This window comes from Lepisosteus platostomus, chromosome 4 (assembly GCF_059453375.1).
Source record: "Lepisosteus platostomus isolate fLepPlt1 chromosome 4, fLepPlt1.hap1, whole genome shotgun sequence".
Classification (NCBI taxonomy): Eukaryota; Metazoa; Chordata; class Actinopteri; order Semionotiformes; family Lepisosteidae; genus Lepisosteus; species Lepisosteus platostomus.
The window spans coordinates 69,252,701-69,273,126 of record NC_142614.1 but is presented as its reverse complement, the minus strand read 5'-3'; the positions used below and the strand labels follow the sequence as shown (position 1 = coordinate 69,273,126).

The 20,426-nt window shown below is 37.5% G+C and overlaps 1 protein-coding gene across 2 annotated transcripts in view; it reads right to left on the bottom strand.

Moving 5' to 3' along the window:
• phf24 (PHD finger protein 24) overlaps window positions 1-20,426 on the bottom strand; it is a 46,831-nt gene that overhangs the window by 11,023 nt on the left and 15,382 nt on the right. For both annotated transcript variants that reach the window (XM_088630496.1, XM_088630497.1), the window contains exons 2-5: window positions 17,548-17,944; window positions 14,210-14,395; window positions 647-725; window positions 196-398 (exon numbers count right to left, since the gene is read on the bottom strand). In XM_088630496.1, the coding sequence (XP_088486622.1) occupies window positions 196-398; window positions 647-725; window positions 14,210-14,395; window positions 17,548-17,940 (861 nt within the window). In that variant the 5' untranslated portion in view covers window positions 17,941-17,944. The remainder of the gene's footprint in view (window positions 1-195; window positions 399-646; window positions 726-14,209; window positions 14,396-17,547; window positions 17,945-20,426) is intronic.

Sequence of the window (20,426 nt, the reverse complement as noted above, 5' to 3'; positions counted from 1 at the left end):
AGGTGAGGTAACGCCAAAGTATTAGGCACTGTACAGTATATATCCCTTTATGTTCGCTGGCTTCTTCTGTCATTATTAGAATTTGACCGAACTACCGAATTGAGGTTCGTGAAACCTAATAAACATTAGAATAAAATGGGATTTGACAACTGTTGTTTTTAAATGGGCTGGCAGTAAACCCCCAGTGTTCCATACCTCAGACCGGAACTTCTGTAGGACCAAAAGGGACTCGTGGTAAAGGAAATCAGCCCATTCGATCGAGCCCTTCTTCTCATGGTCGAGGGCAGAGAACTGTCCCAGTACTTCCTCTTCCTGCTCATCTGACAGCTGTTTCTCAAACAGCTGCCGGGACACAAAATGCTTGTAGTGCAGGAACTCATCCGAAACGAGGCAGGACTCTGGGAAAGCCCAAAACAAAGACCGGAGGGCAAATTCAGTTTTATATAAGATTATCTGAATATAGCTAGAAATTTAAAAAAAAATGATATTTAAAAAAATGCCAGAATTTCATTTTGCTAAGTTAGTGATAATAATGTATCATTATTCGTATACATTCTACAGTAATTCTTAGTTGTTGTTTTTTCATCGAGGTAACATTGGAAAGTGCATAATAATTAAAAATAATTTGACATGTTACAATGCATACCTGGGATGATCTTGCACTGCTTGAAGGTTTCCATCAAACTGTACATCTCTTCTTCAGTCAGAAGCAGGTTGACATTATCCTGTAGCAAAAGCCAAATGTTTTTACACAGTTATTTGTTTTTACTCACAAGTCCCTCTAAAGGGCCTTGCTCAGGGGCCCAACGGAGTAGGATTCCTCTGCCGGCCACGGGATTCACACCAGTAACCTTCCAGCCACAGGTGCAGATCGTTAGCCACAGAGCCACTGCACCGCCCAAAGCAACTATTCTGGCCCATGGAGCTCTTACCAACTGAGCTCCACAGCATTAGCATTAGCACAACATTGCTTGCATTAATAATAAATGCACATGCTGTATCTAGCTGTACTGTATACTGGATATTTACCCATCAACTTTGGTTATCGTTATGAAGAGATATAAATTTGTTCCGTGGCACACAACAAGAACAAGGGCTCTGCGTGACTATGGATGAGATTAAATTTACAGGAAAAAAGACACAAAAAGTGTTTTAATAGAAGATGTTGTATTAATTCTTAATGGACTGTTGGAATATATTAGTGTCTGTGAATTGATTTTGGAGGGTGGTGGTCAAATCAAAGGTTTAGCAATGAAAGTCAAAGTTAGAAATGGAGTTCAGAGGTTAAGAAGGAAGGTTACTGTACATGCTAATCTAGCACACTTCTGCTCACTGGCGTATGTAAATCTCACACCCAGGTCTTCTCTTTTTATACATGTATCTCTCTCGCATCCCCCCAATTCTCATACAGACTCTAGCAGCAGCTCCCTAGCTCAATCCTTGCAATAGTGGGGGGAGTGATGGCAATCTATCCTCACAGACAGGGGATAATTCACTTAGTTAGGGAAGTCATGCCAAATATTTTATTTAAATTGTGTCTTTCTGTTGCATTCATTAGGATGTAACCAAACTACTGTACCAAATTATTTGCTGCGCTTTGGTTGTTTACAGCATTAACACAATAGTCCTATGACTATCATCACATTTTGATACATTATAAAGGCTTTAAGATAACAAATTTAATTACTTTTGAAAGTATTCTAGTGTTGATTTTACTTCTGCATGTTATCAGAAAATGTGTACATGGCAAAGAGGCATACTGTATATAAAAAAGTAGCATGCATTAAAAAAACAGAAGAGGTTAAACTTCCTTAATGCACGGTGAAGTGATAATCTAATGTTTCACTGTTTCTTGTACTGTGTATAGGATTTTCAAATCTTTGTCATACCCAAAAGCGATAATTCTACCAGAGGATGTTCAAAAAGCTGTTCAGAAATCACACAAAATAATTAGTAGTAAATATCTCAATGAAACAAAGACCTCCTGCTACAGTGAATGGATATTAACTTAAAGTGAGCAGATTTCAAAATAAATTTAATCTAGATCTTCCACCAACTGATTGTTACTGAAAACAATCATTATGGCCCCAGTAGGCTTCTATCCTCACAACAGATGCTGGTTGGTCTTTTGCAGGGAACTTGTCTAGTACTTGCTTATTTAACTTGAAGGTTAACCCTGCTTGTGAAATGGTGTATCAGGAGACAGTGTTTCATAATCTGAAGCAGAGACAAGTGAGTGTCCCTGGAGCTAACAGAAAACTGTACAGGGTCTTAAGATGAAAGGTTATTGACTTGGGGCAGCTTGATACATTGTGTAGCCTTGTTCCTTGACTTTTTCTGCTGTTTAGCCATATTTCACTTAATGCATTGTTAAAGGTCATTAAAACCCATGCCTCAGAGAGAATCATATCCATTTATTCAATACTTTTCATCCCCCGTGAATCTCATCACCCCACACCAGCTATTCCAGGCTCCAAAAATAAACATTTTACCCACGTGCTTTCAAGTATGGAGGGTCAAAGGAGAATTCTCTCTAAACAGACATTGTTCTGTGGAATGAAATTAAATCAAGAGAATTTAAAAAAATGTTGCAGATGTTTTGTGGAGAACCACACCTTGAAATATCATAAATAAGCCTTCCTCAGGATGGAGGGTGTTAACGAGCTTAGAAATTTGTGAAAAACACAATTTCTGTACTTTTTGTTCAGCAATACCAATATAAATCACTATTGATTTAATATGCACTCTTATTTGGGATACAATCTTACAAGACCTTTCATAGGGCAATTCAGAAAATATATAGTCTCACATACAGATTTTAAATACAATATATAATTTATTGATATAATCAAAACATGCATAACAAACAACAAATACGATAGAATATATATCTGTCAAGCTACCTGTGGTTAACACGGAATGCTGATCATTCTCTCTGGGATTACAAAGATTGGAGTTCAGAGTTAAAATACACATTGACTACAATGTGTTGAAGTCTAGCTTGTGGGTTTTATCAGTCTCATATCACTAAATCACATTTCTATTCTCAGACAAAAGTAAATGTACATTTACTATCATGAACGAAACATCAAACATATGGTTCGAATAATTGTTGAGAATAATGTGAGTAATTAAGTTATACTCAACAATCTGTTGGCCAAATGTCCCTGATGTTTTTAAACTACCCGCTGATAAAAAGGAGCTGAGTTTGTTCTTGGCAGCTTCTCTTTCAGATGTAGGCAGAGGAGAGCAAGAAAGAGTGTTTGCCTTGCGTTGGCTAGGCGTTTCCATTGACCTTACACAGCTCTACCAAAATAGTCTTTAAAAACAGTCTGTGCACAGTTTATCTTCTGTAGCTTTTGTTCAGAATACAATCAGATATTCTGGTTCCGAAAAAAAAAACAGTCCAGTTGTCTAATTTTGTTGATCAAGCAAATATACCAATGGATTCGTGAACACAAGATTTTTTTGGCTTCAGGAAGAATACCTTGGGGTGAATTTTGTACTTCATTGACTCACTCTCTTGGTTTGGCTTCTTGGCGAAAAGTTCAAGTCCTGACTTGCACTACTGGCAGTCACGGAGTTGTAAAAGTCAGATAGTCGGTTTAGATGAAGAGATTTTCATGTCAGTGAGTTAACAGGCGAGAATGAACTGGGTTCCTGTTCATATGGGGTGACATCACAAGTTGGTGATTGGCTGAGATACCTTCAGGTTTGGTTCTGGCACCCACTCTACAGATCATTGGTGGATCTTCCTTTGGCTTACTGGTCATACTTTAAGATCAGGTCCAGATGTGCATTCAGCTCTGTGGTAGACATCCAGACATATCCATCATGGGAGTTAAGATCATCCTGTCCTGGGGATGACTATTATCCAAAAGACAAACTTACCTTCCTAAATGCAAAGACCACTAGGTCATTTTGTGGCCAAGATCACAAAGAAAGAGACTCTTTAGCTACATGCCTGTGTTGTCACACATACAGCAGCAGGCTGCTTGGTCAAGGCACACAAAGATTATTAAAAAATCTTCGATAACACTTAATTCAAAATGAAATAATAGGCCTTGCCGCTACATTTGTAATCTACCATATATGTCCAGAAAATGCATTAGCTTTGTTAGAACTGCCTTTGAAAACAGGCTAGGTGTTTATAATGTCTTATTGAAGTGCAACCTCTTAAAACACTTAATACATTAATGATGGTAATTAGTTTTGCTCTCTAAGATAAGAACTGTTGTCGCTCTGGAGATAATAGGAGTAAATGCATTAGGCTGCGTAGGCTATTTCATAGGTTAATTGAGTAATGCCTCTGCTACAAAAGTGAATTTTAAATTAAGGGATACTGTATTTTAAATTTCATAGAAAAACAAATTGCCTTTAGATGTTGTAACAACAAGACTGAATTTTCTTGTCAGAAAATAATCACAGCCAAAAAAAAATGTTTATTAATAGATGTCGCACAACACCATTATATATAAAAAAGAATTCAACCAATAAGGCTTCCAATATGAAAATGATGTTACCATTCCTGTAAAAGGCCCCTGGCTCAAGGTTTATGTTAACTTGCGTCATCTAGGTGTTTCCCTACATACTGTAGCATGGTCAACTTTTGACTTTTTGGAGATGCTGTAAAAGAATAATGGGGTGTGAATCCAAAGCAACAAAAGTAAGCAGGGTGCTGTATCTGACATGTACTCGATACAATTATACTGTATACTATAAATAGTAAAGCATTTAGTCGTTTTTTTTATTTTCTATATATTGCGTAGTAATCACAAATAATAAAAGGCTGATGTTACTCTAGAGGGCATGCTAAAGATCAGTGAAGCCTCTGGACTTGCAACTGACAGGTTCTAGGTTTCAGTACCTGTTGAAGACACAGCTGTTGTACCCTTGAGTGAGCTTTTTTGTATCCTAGTTGCTCCAGCCCACCCAGCTGTGATTGACATCATGACCCACACTGGGGGAGAGGGGGAGCCATGTGTTTCTTAGACCCAGGATGGGTCTTGGCCTGATGAGCCATTGTGTGCCAGTATAGACTATGCCTTTGCCTTAGATGTTAGTATATAATTCACATTTCTCAAAAACAAACACTACAATGGAAAGGAGAGCAAAATCCAACTCTGTTCCTTCAATGGAGTTAACAATTATTATTAAAAATTGCATTTATATGGCACTCATCAACCCAAAGCAATTTACAAATATGAAGGGACCCACTTCATCAACCACTGAAGTACAACACCCACCTAGATAATTTATTCCAGTCATTATGTGCCAGCAGCCCTACTTCACAGCATTTCAGGCAGAGAAGTGAGAAATTGTTTTACCACTTGAATAAAGGGGGAACTTGTGCGAGTCCAAAACTGAATTTTGCCAGGAGAGGAGGGATAACATCCCTTCTCTTATAGACCTTTTTAATGACCAATTAGTCAGGATCTTGGTTTAACATCTTATCTGTAGGATTTAAAAGAAATGTGGAAAGATTCATCCAGGATCTTACAGCACCTGCCTATCTCATCATATAATAGATATCTACATGAAAAAGGTCATCCAGCACTGAGAAAGAAACTTAACATTAAGCAGAACGTGTTCCATTTCAATTGCACTCATGTTAAGTACTGTAGCTGTTTTCAGTTCAATCAGGAAGATATAAGGGCAAAACATGACAGAGGCCAAGAACAGCTTTAATGTGTTGCTTTTGTGTGGTGTTTGTTTCATAATTTAAATACTTTGAAGAGAGGTACTCACATTAAAAAATCTTAAACATTTCTTTTACCAGGTGTTCAGAAATATTAATGGGCTCATCAACTCTAAGAGTTAGTGTCAACAAAAATAAAGGAATGAGTGAAAATATTCTGATAAATTATCACTGTTGTGTGATGCTTGTTTTACTTTTTTAAGGAACATTCCTGAAATAGCTTAAACACTTTTCTGGCCTTAATGCACTTTGTAACCATGTTGTCCCTTCCAAAGTCTAAATATATGTTTTATGATTTTTTTAAAATATGTTCTCCAATTCCTATCATGCACTTTCTGTAGAACTCACAGCTTCTCCTTAAGAGTTTTAAATTGAGTATATATTTGTGCAGGGATTATGTGTTTAATTTCTGGATACTGACTGAACTCTGGCAGGAACACATTTGTTGTTAATTTTCTCCAGAGGGGAAATGATGTATTCCTAGAATTTCACATTCAGTTTCTTAAAATAAATACAGGAAAATATGCTGAAAGTCAGTATTCAATGGATTTCTTATTTATATTTTCCTGACAAGTGACTATCAGTATAAACCCACGCCTATGAAAGTGTAGATTAACCAAATGCAATAACATTTTGATTTTTACTGCTTAATCAAAAAAGCTTCATTATGTAAGAACTGGAAAACAAGAACAATGTTTGCAAATATTTTTATCAGGATCTGGTAATTAGAAAGATTTTACCAGGGCATGTTTTTATTTTATAAAACCTACTTTATCCCACACAGAATTTAAACCAAATAATAAAGGGATTACATTTCAATGTTTACAAAATCTAGTGTTTGAAAATAAATTGGCAAGACATAATAGTCGAACACAGTCTGGAAATCACTGACCACAATTTGGGAGACCATGAGTCCAAGTCTAAGTGTAATTGTCAGGGCAAGTCTAGTCACCACAGAAATCCACTTGCAGTGAGTGATGGCAATCTGAGAACAGAATACTAAACTGATCTCACACTGGGACCTCACCTGCAGCCCTCTCAGTGAGCTATGATGTGGCTGCATTTCTCCAGGAATCCACATGTAACAATGACTTCCTTTAGCAATTAGAATGTGATATCTAGTGCTCAGAGAACAGTGCACTTACACATGCTTGTCTAGGCTGTATGAGTTGAACAGGACAGAACCAAAAAGTCAGAATGCAATCTGGTGCAAAGAATGTATCACGGATGTAATACTTACATTGTTTCCCTCACATGCTACTAGCCCTGTGATTTACACATTAGATTCCCTGTTGATCAGCCCAGTTAATAAATTCATTAATCAAAAAATAATTTACACACATCATGTCTATCCAATAACATATCTGTGAATCTTTTGATGAAACTACTGATTTTGTCATTTTTCAAAGAATTATCTGATTTTTTAATAGTATATAAACAAATGATAGAATTTAGAAATGCTTTTGAATGTGAGCCACATATAATGAGAAAATAAAATAATTATTTTAATAGTTGGAACAAAGAATGGGTTAGAACAACAATGAAGTTCAGGGCACAACAGAAGTCAGACAAACAAAGCAATGTTTACCAAAGTCTCTGATATGTGCTGTACAATCAGTAAGAACACTTGTCATCTCAAAACACAGAAATAATCCAGGCTAGATTTTCCTGAGAGAATTTCATCCCATTTTTAATCACAGAAAACAAAGGCTTCTAATTGGACACAGATATTGGCACTCCTTGTCTTTGTTGTGGATTAGTCCGCCTTATCTCTGGTAGAGACTTTGGGTACAATTAAGAAAACATTGCAACAGCATTTCACAGGCCTTCAGGCATTGCTATATTTAGATTTCTTTCACAACATTAATTTAGATATAGAGGATTAAGAGGTGTGCTTAATTCTAGGGTTTCACTGAATGGGTATGACATCTAATCCTGTTTCTAAACTTGTCCTCATCCTACAGTATCTCAGACATTTGATTTGTCCATTTGTCATACTGTAAGTAGTACATGAATTAAGGGTCATACCTGTTTATATATTATAAATATAAACTATATATATTACTATTTTAATTAGTAATCACAATGGGGAGTGCTGTCACTTCACAGCACCAGGGTCCTGGGTTTGAATGGGGTACTTCACCAGGTACTCAGGTGTTTGATAGTTCAGGAACATACAGTTAATTAGGGTCTCTGAAATGCTCTCAATATGTGTAGGGGCACCCTACAAAAGACTGGCATCCTGTCCGAGGTGTAGTCATGCCCTGTTTATGCTGGGCTAGGACCTGGCTCACCACAGCACTCCAAGGATAAAGTGGCTTCTAAAAATGTATGTACTTCATAGCTTTTAGAACTAGAACTGCCGGTGGTTTCCGCTGTATTATTTCATGCTGTGACAAGTTTGACATTAGACCCATATGTGAGGCCCTCAGGTCACACTTCATAAATAATAGCTAATAATAGCTAAATGTGTTGGTTTGTTTAAAGAAGGAAACAGGAAGGAATTCTGCAAGGAAAACCACACCTCCTCCTGATGATTAGGTGCTTTGATGTGAGGAGGACACAAGCCAAAGTTAATCCCTGCAAGGCTGCTGGACCTGATAATATACCTGGTCGTGTGCTCAAGGAATGTGCAGAACAGCTAGCTGACGTCCCCACACATATGTTTAATATCTCCTTGTGCCATGTGGTCATCCCCGTATGCTAGAAATCCACCTCTATTATACCAGTGTCGAAGAAGTCAGCTGTGTCCTGCCTCAATGATTACCACCCTATGGCACTCACACCAATGATCATGAAGTGCTTCGAGAGACTAGTCATAAGCCACATCAAGTCCAGACTCCCTATCCCTCTGGATCCCCTTCTCTTTGAACTACCGCCCCAACCGGTCTACTGATGATGCCGTATCTCCACCTAGCCCTGTCCCACCTGGATAAGAAATATTCTCATGTAAGAATGCTTTTCATTGACTTCAGTTGAGCATTTAATACAATCATCCTCCAGAGGCTGATAGAAAAATTGAGCTTGCTGAACCTCAACACCTCCCTCTGTAACTGGATTCTAGACTTTCTGATCAAGAGACCTCAGAGAGTCCGGATCGGTAATAACATCTCCAGCACCATCACAATGAGCACTGGAACCCCCCAGGGCTGTGTGCTCAGCCCACTGCTGTTCACACTGATGTACAGTTCAAATTGCATCATCAAGTTTGCCGATGACACGACAGTGGTGGGCTTCATTAGCAACAACGATGAGGTACCATGCAGAGAGGAGGTGGAGCAACTAGTGGACTGGTGCACGAACACCAACCTATCTCTTAATGTAAATAATAAAAAAGAGATAATCATTGACTTCAGAAGTATCCACACTGATAACTCCCCACTGCACATCAATGACTTCCCTGTGGAGACAGTTAGAAGCACCAAGTTTCAAGGTGTACACATTACAGATGACCTCACTTGGTCCCTCAATACCACCTCCCTAGCCAAGAAAGATAAAACAGCAGCATCTTTATTTCCTGCGGCGACTGAGGAGGGCAAACCTTCCCCCTGCCCATTCTTACCACCTTCTACAGAAGCGCCACTGAGAGCACCTTGACCAGCTGGATCACTGTTTGGTTTGGGAATTGCAGCACTTCAGACCACAAGACCCTGCAAACAATTGTGGAAACAGATGAACAGATCATTGGAGCCTCCCTCCCTTCCATTTCTGTCACCTATTACAAATGCTGCTTACACAGGGCCTCCAGTATAGTAGATCACCCCTCCCAGCCCTCCCATAAACTCTTTGCCCTCCTACCATCTGGGAAGATATCGCAGTGTACTGGCTAGCTCCACCAGACTCTGGAATAACTTTTTCCCACAGGCTGTCAGGCTCCTCAACACCCTGGAATCCACTTGCACCCACTCCAATTCCAGAAACAGGGTTTAAATTCTCCTGGTGTTTTTGTGTATATTGCATTTGCCTTAGTAATTTGCACTATTGGCACTCTGTACTATGTGTATCCTGTCTATATTATCTATGTCAGTGTCCTGTCTGTTTTTGTACCTTGGACCAGCAGGAACAATATTCTGTTCCACTGTATACTTGTATATGGCTGGAATGACAAATTGACGTAAACTTGAACATGAACTTGATTTCATTCGACAATTCTCTATCATTAATAAGCAGATCAAAATCAATGTTTATGATATAACCTGATTTAATATAAATTCTTTTGTGAGGCTTAATCAGTGTCAGTTGCTCTCCTGCTCATTGTGATGGCTTTATATTTTTAAGGGGCTTTGTATAAATTTAATAACGAGAGATATTTAAAGTTTGTGGAATACATCATAGGACCAAGTGCAGTATGGAGGAAAGAAGTTCTCTTTGTTGCTGGATAGACTACAATTGGTAGACACGATGTTGTGAGCATAGACTAATGCCAAGCAGTACTTTTTGTATGGCTAAAAATGTTTTGTTGAGAGACAGCCAAAATAAATAGAATACTAATGTAGAAAAGCATGCACATACTGAAGAGAAATCCATTAATGGGTTCAGAAAGAACATATTTCATATTGGTTTAAAATGAAACTACCTCAACAAAACAACAGTAAATACCACAAAGTTGCATCCAACCCTAATAAACCACCACAGTACAAAGGGCCAGTGCTTCATATGTTGTCTTTAATACAGAGTTCTAACAAGCGTTGTTTTTTAAAGATACATTAAACACAAAGATAAAGCAAATGTAGAACTGACAAGGACAGACTCTGATGCTGTGATTTATGGCTACAAGGTTACAAATGCTCATTATACAAGGGATTTAAAGAAATCCTGGGTAAAAACAAAATCTCACATTCTCTATACCTTTCTTCTGCTGCAAAGTGAATCTCATTCTTATTTACCATCCAATTACAAGGTATCTTTATGTGGGTTTTCACCATGTAAACAGCGGTTCCCAAAAGAACATTTTTGCAACTACAGTATGAGCTGCTTATTTCCAAAGTATCTGAAGTGTTTGAGCCATGAAGTATAATTATCATTATTAATAAAAATTAACTGATAAGTTCAAGTCATAGTTTTTTTTTTAGATTTTAACAAAGCCAATTCAGTCCCAGCCTCCTGGGTCAATAATTTTATAATGTTTCTTTAATCTGTTTTCGAAGGAGAAGAAGTACTGAGGTAATTAACTTGTTTGTCAGGTGTTTGTTGTTGGCTAATTCATGTGTACTTTGTACTTTCAGAAATATAAAAATAGCTTTGCTGATCCTCTTTAATATTGATAGATACTGTATGTGTTCTGAAATACAAAAAATAGCATTTTAGCTTTGTGGATGTCTAGAGAGAAGTTAATGACTTTAACAAAACTTACTGTAGCAACTATTAATAACAGAAAATGAGATAGTTAGATTCGATTGGTACAGTAAATGTAATGGATTAGCTAAAAGCTTACCTTGATTTATCAACATTTAATCAAAGATTTTGAACAATGTGAATTGAAAATTACCAAATGAAAGTTTTTTATATAACAAATTTAATATAATAGAAGAAAAGAGAAGTGGAGCCTTTTAGTAAGTTATTGATGCTCCTAACATACTTATTTTGTAACATCTGCTGGCATCTAAGATGTCTAAAACTAGTGTACTGTATATAATGAAGGGTATTTAGCTTCTTATCCAGTAAAATATGTTTTTTTCTGCTTAAATTCTCTCTATACCCTAACTTGCATGCATTGATTAATTTCTGCTTTACCTTTATCCTTTAAGCGTTTGCAATAAACTATCCAAGATGATATTCAACCCACGTCTTCTTGAGAATGGCAATGCTGAGCATCTGCCAGAAAGCAGATACCAGGGGTGTAAGCAATTCAACCCTCCTTACCGCAACATGAGCACACCTGCAGTTAAAAAGCTCAAAAAAGAGGTATGGAAAACAGTCAGGGCAGTGCCTAGTGCACACTCTTTTTTGTTTTGTGGAGTTCAGTTCTATTTGATTGCCTGAAGGTCTGCATTCCATTTCCAGCTTATCTCTGAGTTAATTGTGGTGAGTTATAGTGCTCTGTAAAAAGGTCATTGCTATCCTAGAAAAAATGTTTTCGAAAGCCAGTTTCGTTATTTGTTTGTTTTTTATTAAAATGGTGGTGCATTGGACAGAAGCTTTTAGTTGTTGCATAAATAATGAAAAAGGCAGACATTAATTATTTAAAAAATCCCTGTTATTTTTAAAAGTTAATGGCAGCAGTTTTTGCTTGCCATCTACATAAAGATAAGTGAGCAAGGGGAACAAAAGAGACACTGTTTGTACCACATGATTCTTTCAGGACCACATCATAAATTGTGACAAATTTCTGTACAGATTTTTTTTTTCTGTGTAGCAAAATAGACTGGCCATGCTAAACAGATTGTACAAGATATGCAAACTCACACTCAAACAACACCCTTAGTCAACAGAACTACAACACAATGACAACAACTGCAGCTTCCTAGAAATTAGTTTTATTTGATTTGCTTACATAGCATAAATCTTACGATAAAACAGCAATTAACTGAAGAGAGAGGCACCAGTTTAGAAGCTGTACAATCAAGATGTTTATGCTCCACTATTACAGCTTTATAATTATCCGTTGTCGCATTTGTGCTTACCAGACACTCTAGTTGTGTTGTTCCCATGTTCTCTGGTTTACACAGACTGTCTGCCACCCAGAAATTAAAATCTGATAAAATGATCAAGCTGTAAGTGAGAAATAAAAATCTCTAGCCCATAGGAGTGTCTACTAAAAGGCTTTCTCCACAACACAAAGAACAGAAAACCAAGGAGAATAACGAATTTAAATGATTTCATTCCATATCTTATCATATTAGAGCTCAGTGTCATTGGCTAAATATTATATGCAAGGTTAAGTTCTCTGGCTTTTCCTTTTTAATTTCTAATTTGCACGTTGCTTCAGTACAATTAGTGGCTATGGAATGAAAAAAATCATATAGTCCAAAATTTAGCTAATCTCAGAGAACACTTTGATTGCCTTAAAACCTTGTCAACATATTTTGTCCATTTTTGTATTGTTTCATTCATTTGTTTTATTATGTGTAAGATGTGTGTAATGGGGGCAATGATCTTAAACTAATTTTCAGCATCCACTCTTTTCAAGATACAGTGACCACTGAATTAGGACTCTCTGACCTATGTTACTAACACAGAGATACAGATGTACACACTCACTCCCGGGTCAGTTTTACCAGAAGCCAATTTACCTACCACTATGTCTTTGAACTGTGGGAGATAACCTGTCACGCCCAGTACACCTAGAGGGCACCCTACTTCTGTCCTGTTCCTAGTTCCCTGTGATTATTCATGTCTTTTCCGGTGTGTATTGTTGTGTAGCCTGTTTACTTCCTGTGTCCGCTCTGCTCCTCGCCCAGCATTGAGGGTACGGATGTCCTGAGACCCGCCTAGCACCAGGTCGCTCCTGTCCATGGCCTGAGGGCATTGGTTTCTTTTGGACATCGTCTGACCCCTTGAGCCTGGGCCAACCCCCATGTTGCCCCTTTTACCAGTACCCATAGGGTCTTTATTGCTCTCCTTGTCATTCTATGGCTTGCTCTTCCCACATCCGTGACATAACCGAAGCACCCAAGAGGAAACAGATGCCAACATGGGGAGAACTTGACACAGGGCGCACCCCAGGAACTGCATCCAGGGTCCCAGCGTTAACCACTGTGCCACTATGTCACCCTCCACACTAAGACATTTTCTGGAAGTACAGTACTACAATCTGGAATCACTATTATTTTTTGGCAACCCCTCATGAATTCAGTAAGCAAATGGTCTCAATACAAGAACACTCACAGGAAGATAAAAGAAAGAAAACCATAAGGACTCTGATATTAAATGTGCTTTGTTGAGCCAAACTGTTTTCGGGTTGGTTCTCATTCCACCCAAGGGAAGACTGCATGTCAGTGACTATCTGTTAATTAAAATGGAGATTAGAATTTGAGCTTTGAATAATTGTAATTTGTTTTGAGCTACAGTACAGGTGCAAAGACTGAATGGAAGTTTAATAAATTTGACTACTATACTTCAAACCTCTTTAAAAGTGGCCCAGCCCATTAGTCTGGTTTCTTTCATGAAATAGCTTGGTAAACTTCTTAGATAAAAGACAGTATAGATCTAATCACCCCTTCTTTATACTCTCAAATGCTTGGATTTCTGCTAAAATACTTAACATGTATTAAATTAATTATTCACCAAATAATGATAAATATGGGAATTCCCATCCGCAGCAACTGTAGTACTGTATGTTTATTCAACTTGTTTTGTGTGAGCGCACACATTTCTACATACAGCAGTCAGAGCCATATGTAGGACTTAAAGTATTTGCTTCTCAACTGCAAATCCTGAAAAATCAGCATTGAGTTGCTAATCGTAGTTAAAAGGTAAACCACAACAAAAAGCCCTGCCATTCTCACCTCCTGGGAAATGTTAAGTACAAGACATAAGCATTTTCCTCTAAAAGAGGCAGTGCGGACTTACACAGTAGTAGCAGCTCCAGCCCGTGGCTGTGTGTGCTGTTTCAGTGAGGTCTTCCAGGGTGTCACTGTGCAGATAGCCCATTTCACGCAGGCAGCCATCATGGAAGACCCTGGTGCAGACCCGGCAGGGGTACAGGTCTTCTGCTGTCCACACCTCACAGATCTCACATATCTCATCATTCACTGGCTGCGAAAGGACACGAGGCAGGGTCAGCAGAAAATTACATCCGAGCGTTCAGCCTGCTCTGATGTTTACATTTTTGCATCTGTTGTGTGGCTCTTACCAGTACCAGCGAAGATCTCCCTGTGCTGATATTTCTAGAATCTGCCACTTCTCAAGAGAATAAAATACAAACTGCAAATCAGTGAAGATGATGTTTTAAGGCTCACTAAATTACAAGATGCCTTCAAAAAAGACCAATGTCAGAAAAAAAAAACGTTCGTTGTAAACCACAGTTAAATATAGAGCTATCAAAAATAGAGGATAATATTGAAAATATTGCGCTATTGTATAATATTGCATCACCTCTTGATCTAAAAAATACTCATAGAAAACAGAAATTTAAAATGAAAAAAGAAAGGAAAATAAAAAAATAGTTTGAATTGTGTTTCCAAAAATTAAAATTTTATACACTTTTCAGAACTTCACACCAAACAACCTACTTGGATTTTGTGCTTTTCCTTAGATCTCCAATTTTACAGATGAAAATGCAATACTTCATACTATGACATTTTAAGCATGTAAATCCTCTTATGATCTTCTAGGAGGAAGATTCTCATGGATGCACATATGTATTAACCCTTTGAAATAAATTAAGAAACCATCCTGCTTTGATCACTGGTGTCTCTGCATACCTTTGGTGATCTTGTTTGTGATTAATCCCTCTTGCATTAAGTTCTGAAGACTGGGACCACTGCATCAAACTGGCTATATAAGACAGCTTGGCATCTGGGCCACATTAGCTCTGCCGTTTTACTGTATGGTGCTCACTGTAATGAGTATTAACTTTGACAACACAGGAGCTCTCTGCAGTTCAGCTGGAGGGCTGAAACAAGCATATTACTCTGGAGCGTAGAGAGAGATGGCTGGTGACATCAAAGATGAAACATTGAACAACCTTGCTGAGCCCAGTGCACCACAAAATTATTCCAAAGGTAAAACAAAGTACAACACAAAATATAGTCTAGGGGGTTTTTGTCTTTTGTGTTCTTCCATTATCACCTTAGAGATTCGATTAAGTAGCAACCATGGACAGTACTTTCACATTTCTTTCCATTCACCCAAGTAATTGTTACTACATAAGGAGGAGGTGATAATTAGGAAAAAAATATTTTTACACTTCAGTTTCTGTTCTTTCAAGCTAAAAAGAAACCTCAAAATAAAGAGAGGGAATCGCAGCAACATTTTCCAGTTTTTCAGTAGTTTGTTGTGATAAAAGAAGCCTGTGTTACCTACTGTATGTATGTTACTTGCCAAAACCAGAAGCTCAGTCTGAGTTGCGATTTACACTGTGCCTCAAAACCCTTTAGCCTTTATTGTCCCTAAGGGAATTTGCTTTTCACATCAAGAGCTCATGAACATATGTGGCAATAATACTATTCAACAGAAAAACAGATAATTGCCTTGTAAAGAGTCAACAATGAGAACCCTACCCTCAAGCATTTTTTTTTCTTTTTTTTCATTCGACAATTCAACAATTGAATTATTTTAGGGATAAGAGAGTAAATGCCCTCACAGTCTTTATACAGAGGCAACTATACTGAGAACATCCTGTCACCTCCAAAATTATTAGCACTTTTGATAAAAGTGAGCAAAAAATGCTTTATTAAATAAACAACATCTACAGTATATTGTAATTTTCCAATATGTGGATTATATTTTACTTTATTAATTACTGTATGTAATGGAATCAATAAAAATGACAGTTTTCTCAAATTGTAAATTTATTTCCTAAAAAATTAAGTTCCACAATTATTAGCAAACTTCTTTTCAGGACTTTGTGCACCCTACACATGTAAGGATAACAGCACTGAGCCCTTTTCTGTAATGTGTTAGTAGATTGGAGAACACAGTGGGAGGGATTTTATTCAATTTTTCCATACAGAATCATTCCATATCCTTAATATCCTTGGTCTATGCTTCTGGACTGCCCTCTTCAAATCAAATCACAGATTGCAATGGGGTCCAAGTCCAGAGATAGAGATGGCCATTGCAATCATTGTATTCTGATTTTCAGATATATGATAGCTGTACTTCTAGAAAATAAAATATGACAGAAATGCTAGTTCTTGCTGTCATATGTGAAGTTACCTCCTAACCTGACATGAATAAATTTTGGCTGCCCCTAAAACATCTGTAAGAACTTTAACATCCATAGCAGCAAATAGAAGCCTGAAGCATCCCTCAGCATTCACATGCAGGACTGACTTAATTACAAGATGTTACTCCAGACGTTACATTTGTAACATTAGTTACATTTGATTTGCCTTATCAAACTCAATCTGTTACGAATCCTCAAGCAGAACCTCTGCACTCCTTCAACACTGCACAGATTTAAATCTGTATTCAGTCTCCAACATGCAATCTCATGAATCCAATCATTGAAATCTGATTTTATAAATTATGCTTGTTTTAAATTATGTGAAATGATGGGCCTTGCACTTTGCTGTTGTTTTTGTGTACCTTTTTCCTTTTAAAAAGTACATTAGTTTATAGTCCTGTGGTCCTGCAATATTGTCTCTTAAGAAGACCAGAAACAAAGCTCTTGTTTCTTCCAGAAGCAGTGCTGTCTGCAAACTCTACAGTCTAAAAAAAAGGAAGCACTACAAAATTTTAATTAGATGTGGTTAACACCAACTGTAAATCACTGATTAATTCAATTTGTATAAATTTGAAACACTTCAGATGTTGATTTCAGTGTTTTTCTAAGTAGATGTTCCAAGACTCCACAAATGCAGTCAATGTCTAATGATCTATCAGTTCAAGTACAATTCATCCGGGCTCAGTAATCAGAATGGCTGTAGCCATTGTGTGCATTTTATTCCTGAAGATAAAACATTTTGAGATGCAAACTGTAAGTAAACCTTTGTAAAAAGGGACAGAAAAAACATTCTGTTAATCTCAGCAATATACAGTAAAGCCTCTTATAGTCCTTGGCTGTGCAATTGTGTACCTTATCTCATTGTGGCGTATAATTCACCACCTAAAGCATTGGTACAGTAGCTTCATCCATCCATCAGATTAAAGTTTTGATTGTTTTATGCCTAAAAGTACTTAACGATTGCCTACATAGAACATATTTTGACCAATGTACAGTAACTGCAGTTTACATAACCCACCTGTTCTTGTTTTTCCAGAGGAATTTCAATAGGTTGGTCATCATCGGAGTCTCTCTTTGGCCGGACAAATGCTGGAGGAGTGAGCTGATTGGCTCTTTCCAGCTCCTCAGGCTCCACCCCCTTGCCATCCCGGAGTCTAGACCACGCCTCCTGATTGACTTTACACTCATCCCTGGGAGGAGGCTGGGAGCTGGAGGCCCCGGGCTTGTTGTCTTCCTCCTGAGGGGCCACAGGTTCCGGCGGCTTGTCCTCTGCCTCTACAGGGGCCTCGGCAGCCTCAGGCCGGCGGGCTGGGGGCGGCCTGTCCTTCAGCCCATCCTTGAAGGCTGACACCACCACACTGACTTTCTGCACCTTCTCCACACTCTGTTTCTTAGACATCAGCACCCCCATGGCTCTGGAGAAGCACAGACATAGGGTGGAAACTAATGAGTGACAAAAGAATTGTATACCACCCTAAGGTATATCTATAGATCCAGTTTCTTATTATAACTTTACCTAGGCTATAATGGTATAACATCCTATTGATTTACTGGTCAAAATGTACTGTATGGAAAGATGCACTTTTGCACTTTTTTTGAGGGAAAAAAAGCTTTTAAACTACTTTGAAATATTTTGGACCAGTTTAAAGAAAAACAGGTAGCTAGGAGTCAAGAAGTACTTAACCTCTAAAAATGACATCTGGAGAAATTAATAGCTGTTTACCTTTAAAATCACCCTTGCTTTTAAAGAGGTGTTAATCATATACAGTATTCTGTCTATTCGCCTGAAGCTGAGAGTACAGATTAAACCCTTTCAGGGTATGTCATTGAAAACTATTCATTATAACTCTACAGTGGTTTCTACAAACAGAATGGAAAAGTAGTTACATTTATTATTGAAGATTATAATAAAAATGTAAAATATTTAACCATTGGTTTGGTTGGTTGAACGTGCTCCAACCAATGGTCCTCTATTATGTAAAAAAATAGACAGTACAATCAAGGAATGAGCCATCCATCTGCAGTATGACTGTGATCAAAGTACTGTGCAGTATATTACCATCACAATGTAAGATAATGAAATAAAAATGTGAATACAAAGCAAAATAAAAGTAAGTCGTACAATCAATTGTTTATTTTGATTATGGTTTGTGTTGCATATCTTTGTGTGTGTATTTCAGCTACCCCTTTGGGAAATATTATTATTATTTTACTGTTAATGGATCACTATACCACAAAGGCTAGTATTAGATGGACTCTACCTTCAATCAACGGGCAAAGAACGGCAAAGAGAGGGCCTTCAGCACCTCTTGTTTGGTATACAGCCGGCAGATTTAATAGATATAGAAATGTGTCCCCTGGCTTTTCCTGCTAGAAAGTCACCTCTGAAGTTCCTTTGGTTTTAAATGCCACATGGGAAAGTTTCCAACAAACAATGTGTCTTAAACAAGGGCAGAACTTTCCATTAATCTATAACTTGTCTGATGCTCAGTGAGGCATTTACGCTCTTGGGAATAGTATGTGAGCGTGCTTCACATCTTCAGGCTTAGTGCTTTAGAGACTTCAACCTCTGGCCTTTTCAATTTAAATCGAACCATTGGTGCCAGTCCTGAAACGTGTCTATTGCAACTTGCTATCAACGGATGCTATTGAAAATGTTAAAGATCCATCTGAGAGACTTCCTTCTAGGCCAATGACACTCTTTCTGCTGCTTTAACTCCAGGACCCCCTTGGCTAAGGTGAAGCATTTCTGATATGGCTTAGAGGCTGCTGAAGGCTGTCTTATCTGCCGTGTAAATACAGCGCAGCTGGGGCTGATTACATAGTTTCACTATGGCAGAAGACAAATAAAAAGAATGAGTAAATACATAAAAACTACAAACCTGACCATGAATATGTAAAATTATAATAATTTCAAAAATAAAACCTCATATAAGTCCTTTCATGTCAAATCTTCTCAAGGTGCTTTACAATGAAGGTGACAGTTCAACAAAAGATTCCTCCGATGGTAAGAATTGTACTGCACTGTAAAACGTCAAGTGCCCTATAATACCCTTATGTGAAACATTGGAATATCCTATCAGGTAAAAGGATCTGAAACTATATTACACTCTTCCCAATGTTTCACTCCATTATTTCCAAACTTGAATAATAATAACTCCTTTATTTAGCCCTTATACAGTATTTGTAAATTAATACAAGTTAAATAATCAAAGTTTAATACATTTACAGGATGGATACACTATTTACAAAAGCAAAGTTGAGTGCAATTGCTGAGAAGACTTGAAATTGCTACCAGGATAATAACATACCAGCTGTATGTTTTTTAAACTGTAACACTCTTTGATTCCACAGCCATGTAGAAATTGTTTTAAGAGTATAAAACTGAGGTGATATTACAACAACAACAACAACAACAATAATAATAATAATAATAATAATAATAATAATAATAATAATAATAATAATAATAATAATAATAATAATTATTATTATTATTATTATTATTATTATTATTAAAAATGTATTTATTCTGGTGCTTTACAGGACCCCCTTTTTTCACATACCACAGTTTGCCAGTGTCTAAATACTGTGGCACTGTTTTTGCTCTGTGCTTGAATCCTGGCAAAGGTGGAGCACAGCTTCACCAGTCACCAAAACACAATTTAGTTTACGTATGGAGCTGCACAGAATGTGTGGCAAAATTCATTGCCGCATTAATCAGCATTTGCCGCGCTGTGGTGTGAATCGGCTGTGTGATTCACTGGCCAAAGATGATCAATAGGTGGCACTTGTTGGAAGATAAAGAAACAATTGCTTCATTGTATCTGCTTTACTAATGTACCTCTTTAAATCAGTTTGTGGACTTCCGGGTTCAGGTATCGAAGCATGATCTTA